At 41.6% G+C, this 6,360-nt stretch overlaps 1 protein-coding gene across 1 annotated transcript; it reads right to left on the bottom strand.

Annotated features, from left to right (window-relative positions):
• Positions 1 to 763: 763 nt before the first annotated feature.
• Positions 764 to 6,079, bottom strand: gprc6a (G protein-coupled receptor, class C, group 6, member A). Its single transcript, XM_072669196.1, has 8 exons — positions 5,883 to 6,079; positions 5,194 to 5,500; positions 4,345 to 4,736; positions 3,710 to 3,972; positions 3,382 to 3,488; positions 2,512 to 2,703; positions 2,006 to 2,129; positions 764 to 1,860 (listed from the first exon to the last, which is right to left on the bottom strand). The coding sequence occupies exons 1-8, from the start codon at positions 6,077 to 6,079 to the stop codon at positions 764 to 766; spliced, it is 2,679 nt and encodes an 892-aa protein (XP_072525297.1).
• Between the last annotated feature and the right edge of the window lie 281 nt (positions 6,080 to 6,360).

The raw sequence follows: 6,360 nt of genomic DNA on the forward strand, positions 1-6,360 counted from the left end.
ATTTACCCAAGAATAACCTCAGCTAGTTTGAATAGACTAATAATTCAAAGATACCTCTAAGCTTAGACACTACTAAACACAAGTCAACAAGGTGACCACAACCAAGCATTGGTCGCCATTTTTATAATTCGAACCCACCAGTGAACCTACTCAGGTGTTCTGAATTTTATATAGAATGTTGATTGTAAAATAGTGGCGAAACCTATTTTTTTTGGTGAAAAAGAAAAGAAAATCACTGAATTTTCTTTTGGAGCAGCTGCTTTTGGGAGGTCATGTAATTTTGCCTGTTAGATCATCAGCAAGGCAAGTTTTTTTTAAAGACAACTTTTTGTCCGTCCACCAGCATTTCCAGAAATCAAGGTTATTATTGGTGAGTTTGTCCCCTTTTGTAACTGCATCTACTTTTGCTCAACTCTTCGAGCCAACCTGATGTGTTCTGGGGTATGTGGAGTCCAAATACAATAAATTTTTTGGGGAACTATTTTTGCCACAACAACCTGCATGTATCCCTCTGTCATTTTAATGCAATTCTACCCAAAACCTTATTAAAGTGATGGGAAAAAAAATCTCAGGCCTATATTCATAACCAGCCTTCTGTGAGGGAATGTTTAGAGGGTCAGACATCTGATCGCATTCGCCACCACTGTGAAGAATGTGAGCATTTCACTCCAAATCACAGTGAATGACTCACTTAATTCTAAAGAAATGTAGAAAATTACAAACATTTGATAAGCACTGTATGAGGACCAAGTCTCTGATGCTTTTATATGCTTAATGTCCTTTTGAGTGTGACTCTGGGCCTCTTCCAGGTTGTGGCTGGTGGAGCTGTGGGTTCCAAGCTCTGTTGAGACTCTGTACGCTTGGGAAAGTAATGGGGCAAGTTTGATATGGAGTATGGGATTTCCACACTCTTATATGTTTCAGGTAGACTCAACTCTCCAAGGCCATTGGTACTCTTTTTCGAGTACTCATACACGTTTCTTATGAAATCGTCTCTGGTGTTGGACATCCTCCTGAAGAGAATGGCATAGCACTTTGGGAAGAAATGGCAACTAAGGATGCTGTAGTTGGAGATGAGGATGACCACCATCTCCACGGCCGGAAGGTATTTCCCAGCTGTTGTGACATAGACTGGGATGAAGAGGACCCAGGCCATGAGGTAGACGAGCATGCCAAAGGTGATGAACTTGGCCTCGTTGTATTTCTGTGGAAGTTTGCGGCCTTGGAAGGCAAAAATGAAGCAAACTAATGCCAGCAGGGCTGTAAAACCTAGAACCACACCAAATGCCACATAAGAACCTTCGTCACACTCTTCCAGGACGGTACTGTTGTTGGTGATAGATCTTTTGTGGGGACTGAAAAGGACCAGCCACCAAGTGCAGTTTGCACCTTGCACGAGCATGCAGCAACAGACGAGCAGGTATGGTTTATAAAGATTGCAGAGCGGCTTTAGAAGCACCAGCCTCATCTGGAAAGCCAGCAGTATCTTTAAAGACTTGACCAGGATGCAGGACACACACAGTGTGAAGCTTAGTCCGTAAAGCACCTGCCTCACTTTGCACTGGGTGTCTGTCGGCTTCCCCACGAAGAAAACCGAGCCAATGAAGCTTCCCACCAGAGAGAAAAGGATGATCTGGCAAAGAGGACCGCCTGCTGCCTTCACAACAGGAGAGTGATGGTGCCACAGAAAGAGGACAGACACAAGGAAAACCACAACAACGCCTACAGCGGCCAGAGATAACAGAACCACGGCGAAGCCATCATTCCAGTCGAAATACTCCAGGGTCTTCAGTTTACAAGTTGAACTACCAGGCTCAGCCCACTCCAAATTACTGTCACAGCTGTAGCACTGATCCATGTCTAAAAGACAATAACCATAAGAAATCTGATAGCAGAAAACTGATATAACCTGATTTTTAAAATACAAATAAGATCACTCCTGGTATGTCTAAAAGTTAGAATTTGGGGCTAGTGGTTCTGCAGATGTGTGCAGGTGTGAACTCACCTGTGGTGTTGGAGTACTGATTCTCAGGGCAGTCAATACAGGCGTAGCAGCAGGTGTGCTGACCCTCTGCGCTTTTCTTAAATTGCCCTGGCATGCAGCTGTTTGAACATCTCGACGTTATGTTCTGAAGCAGTGTTGAAAAATAAATTGTGTTTTTAATGTTACTCTGTTAATCATTAACACTGTTCAATTCTTACTAAATTAAACTATACTGTAGTATTTAACTACTAATATTCAGTATCAATTATGGATTATTCAATACCCACTATAAATTATGTAGTCCACTATGAATTATTCAGTATCCATTAAATGTGATTTAATATCCACTATATATTTTTCAGTAACTACTATTAATTATTCTGTATCCACCATGAATTATTCAATATATTCAATAAACTATTAAAAAATCACTATAAATTATTCAGTAATTACTATGAATTGTTCAGTCTCTGTTATAAATAATTCAGGATCCATTATAACATATTTGGTATCTAGGTTATGCTTACTAATTTTAGGTTGGTGACGGTCAAGCTGGCATTTTGCTGGTGGTACACAGACACAACGTTGTTTGTTTCAACAGTTTGTCCACTTGTTTTCCACAGAGAGATGTGATATCCCAAATTAACATCTCCATTTTCGTTGAAGGTGTACGATACATTGTTCATATTAAAAGTACTCTTCCTCAGCATCTGCAGGAGCTGCAACACAGTCATGTTATTTTGCCTGTTAGATCATCAGCAAGTCATGTTTCATTAAAGAGAAATCCTGTCTGTCCACCAGCATTTCCAGAAATTCTGAACCAATGTTATTATTGGGGAGATTTGTCCCCTTTTCTAACACCTCTACTCTTGCTCTGCTCTTCCTCTATGTTCTTTTTAATCTGATTCAAGCCAATCCGATGAATATAAAAGTCAAATCCTCAACAAATGGATACGTCTGGAGATTTAAAGAAATAATTCATGCTGATTTAGTGAATTGAACACAATTGGGGCAGCCATGCTCTTTCTGGTTCAATCCCCTGAGCTAGTAGGAAGTGGGAGGTTGGGGTAATGAAGGAACGGCACTTTCTCCTCCCTCAGCATTTACAGCTGAGGTGCTCTTAAGCAAAACACCTAATCCCTTATTGTTCCCTGGGCACTGAGGTGGCTTCCCACCACTCTTTTCATTATTATGTGTTATTTTTGACAGTGATGCCCAAACATTTGTGTACAAGTTTAGCTCTATTTGGCAGTAGTGATTTCACATTAGTATAAAATGTGGGAAACCGTAAAAAGGAAGAAATAACAGTTTTCTGTGTATTACATTTTTTGAGCTTTATGAGTGCATAAGAACTAATGGCAGTATATTTACGCTAACAGGGATGAATGAATGTTTACCTCCCATGGTTGTAAGGCTCCGGGAACAGTACACTCTCTGTTATTACACCGTTTAGCTAGAGCCTGAGCAATCGCATTCACAGCCATCTGGATACTGAAGACTGTACCTGCATGTGGGCAAAAGGGACGGGGGGGGTTCAATATGACTGTAAGTTATTGCTTTCAGCATACATTACATGGTATTTTTACTTCTACACTGACTGCCTGCATAAATCATACAGCAGACAATCACACTGCTGTATCTCTGGTTGTGTGTTTAATTGTGAATAGGCCTCCTAAGCCTAGGATGGGTAGACACTGTATACCTGATATTCAGTACGTTGCCCACCCTTACCCTCATCTATGCTGTTAATCAGCTTGTCCGTGGCCTGTGTTTTGTTGTTGAAGTAGAAGTCTTTAAGGAAGCTGTTGTTCGCCTGAGCCTCGCTGTTGAACTCCAGGTTCCTTAGATACTTCTGAAAAGGCGTTGCGTCTCTGCTCTCGAAGGAAAAGCCCACAACCCATCCGATCTGGGTAAGCTCTTCAGGGCTGACCACTTCTTGAGACGTTGACCAGTTGTCACTGGCCACCCACAGCATTGGGAACATGTCACTGCCAGAGATAGGTGGTGACTACTTAGGTTTACTCATTTAAATATGACACAAACAAACTTTCTAGATTCTTTAAGTGAAATGCAATAGAAATACAATAGTTCCAGAGTAGCAGTGGGTGTAGCATAACATACTAAATATAAATGAGAAGGTCAGTATATGAATTACGTAACATAAAAAAGGCAATTAACATCAAATAAGATGTTCTTCAATGCTAATGAATACTGATTTCTTTGAATAATAAAGATAATAATAATCATAATAATAATAATCATAATAATAATAATAATCATAATAATAATAATCATAATATTATTATTATGATTACTATTATTACCTTAAACCTGGACCACCCTCTTATTGTTTTACCCACCTCAGGCCACTGTGCAGCAGCTCTCTGAACAAGGATTTCATGTGCTCTGGTTTGGCGAATGAAACCACCACCTTGACCCTGGTGTTGACCTGTATGGTCTGAGCAGCTCTACTGACCGCTGACTGAAGCCTCTGAGTGTTGGTCACAGAATCAGGGAAGATCTCTTTAAATGCCAAGCAGATTCCAGCCTGAAAAGTCTGAGACATAAAGCTGTCCAAGGCTGAACGACCATAATCTCCATCCGTGGTGACCACACCAACCCAGGTCCACTTATTCTCCTGAAGAAGCTTGACCATAGCACTGGTCTGGTGCATGTCGCTGGGGATGGTGCGAAAGAAGCCTGGGAAACGACTCTTATCACTTAGAATATCAGCAGTGGATGCGTAACTGACCTGTGTGGCAGACCGGAAAACGAGTTACTATTACATTTCAAATTAGTAGCAAATAACAGCTCAATCTAATATCAGATGTTCCAGAATACAGTGTTTCCACCCTCATCTGTTATTACAACTTTTATTCCTTAAGAAACAACCTAAAAAACAATAGCAACCACTATAGCTACTGCTTAGTATACCATATCATCCACCTAGGAACATCTTAGTAAAACCATAGCATGTATTTAGCAACACATTGGCAACCTCTGGGACACCTCATCAATCACCAGGACTATCACTGGAACTACATGGTAGCAACCTAGAAACCACCTGTGATCCTATAACAACCACTTAGAAGAAACGCCCTAGTTTCACCCTAGTGACCACATAGCAACAGTGTTCAATAAAACAGTTGACATCAGGTAATATATATAGAAGAAATGAAAGAGAGTCAGTGAACTAGAAGATGGTGTACCTGTGGAATTTCCTCCAGGTTCAGCTCTCTGGCCACAGCAATGGACATTTCAGAGTAATATGCGCCGATCACAGCTGTGGTGGGCTGGGAACATTCAGATATGTTGGAAATGTTCTTTGTAGAATAGCAGTCCAGCTTATTCTGCATAAAATTCTCAGTGGCTCTCAGAGCAGTCGTAACATCTGAGCATGTGTCATGGATCTTGTAGCCCAAGGTGACCCCCAGAGAGGCCAGTAATGGAGAGTTGTTCACCTCTTTTACAGCGTGGATCATGGCCAGAGACTGGGCCAGACCAGTTGTACTGAAGCTGCAGCCAATCAGAAACAACAACAGAGATGAGTACACAAGAATTCTATGGTCTTAAACTGGTACAACAACCTTCAAGCAGTCTAACACAAAACAGCTGCCCTGGAAATTCCTTGATTAGGTAAAATGGAAATATCCTAGTTAAGGCTGGTTAAGCTGGTTGACCAGTTAAACTCTTGACCAGCATGACCAACCTGACCAGGCTAGTAAACCAGTATGACCATATTTTCCAGCATGACAGTGCTATTCGACCAGCAAAAGCAGCATGATCAGCATGTGAACAAATACAGGAAACACAGATTAAACTCCAAGAGAGATTTGATTTATTTACTAAATTTAAGAAATCTCTTTAATAAGCTCTATAATAAGTCTGTGGTACTCACCCGACGCAAGTATACTCTTGTGGTTGGGATGGGACGGCAGGTTTTTCTACATTGCTGTGGATGGGAAAAAGACCTCCAATAATGATGTTTCCAGGGGCCGAAGCTCCAGATGCTCTTTGCTTTTTTGGGGGAGCATCACTGACCTGCTCCGTCAGTGCCAGGACCATTAGGAGGATCAGAAAGACCAGGTAACTCATAGCACCCGTTTACATCTGTGCTTTACCTGCACCTGCAATTTATGGTCTCACCTGCCTGACTCACCTGCCGGACTGGCGGCTTCTGTCATGCCGCTTCACTTAACGCCTCATCCTGCTTCCTCTACACATGCCCTGAGGAGGTTCCAGAACAGACAAAACACATACACACAGGCCCAGTTCAGTCCCCTCCCCTCCTGTAGAAAAACACTCCTTCTCTTTACCACTGACAGATTAGATCAGACTCCTTTTTTTAACATCAGGATGCCTTAAGGAGAAAGGTG

This window comes from Salminus brasiliensis, chromosome 23 (genome assembly GCF_030463535.1).
Source record: "Salminus brasiliensis chromosome 23, fSalBra1.hap2, whole genome shotgun sequence".
Taxonomy (NCBI): Eukaryota; Metazoa; Chordata; class Actinopteri; order Characiformes; family Bryconidae; genus Salminus; species Salminus brasiliensis.

Excerpts from the sequence above, each read along its gene's own strand:
- gprc6a (XM_072669196.1), bottom strand. The coding sequence starts at position 6,079 with ATGAGTTACCTGGTCTTTCTGATCCTCCTAATGGTCCTGGCACTGACG. Across the intron at positions 5,501-5,882 it reads CAAGAGTATACTTGCGTCGG|CTTCAGTACAACTGGTCTGG; the intron begins GTGAGTACCACA and ends GATTGGCTGCAG. Across the intron at positions 1,861-2,005 it reads TCAGTACTCCAACACCACAG|ACATGGATCAGTGCTACAGC; the intron begins GTGAGTTCACAC and ends ATTGTCTTTTAG.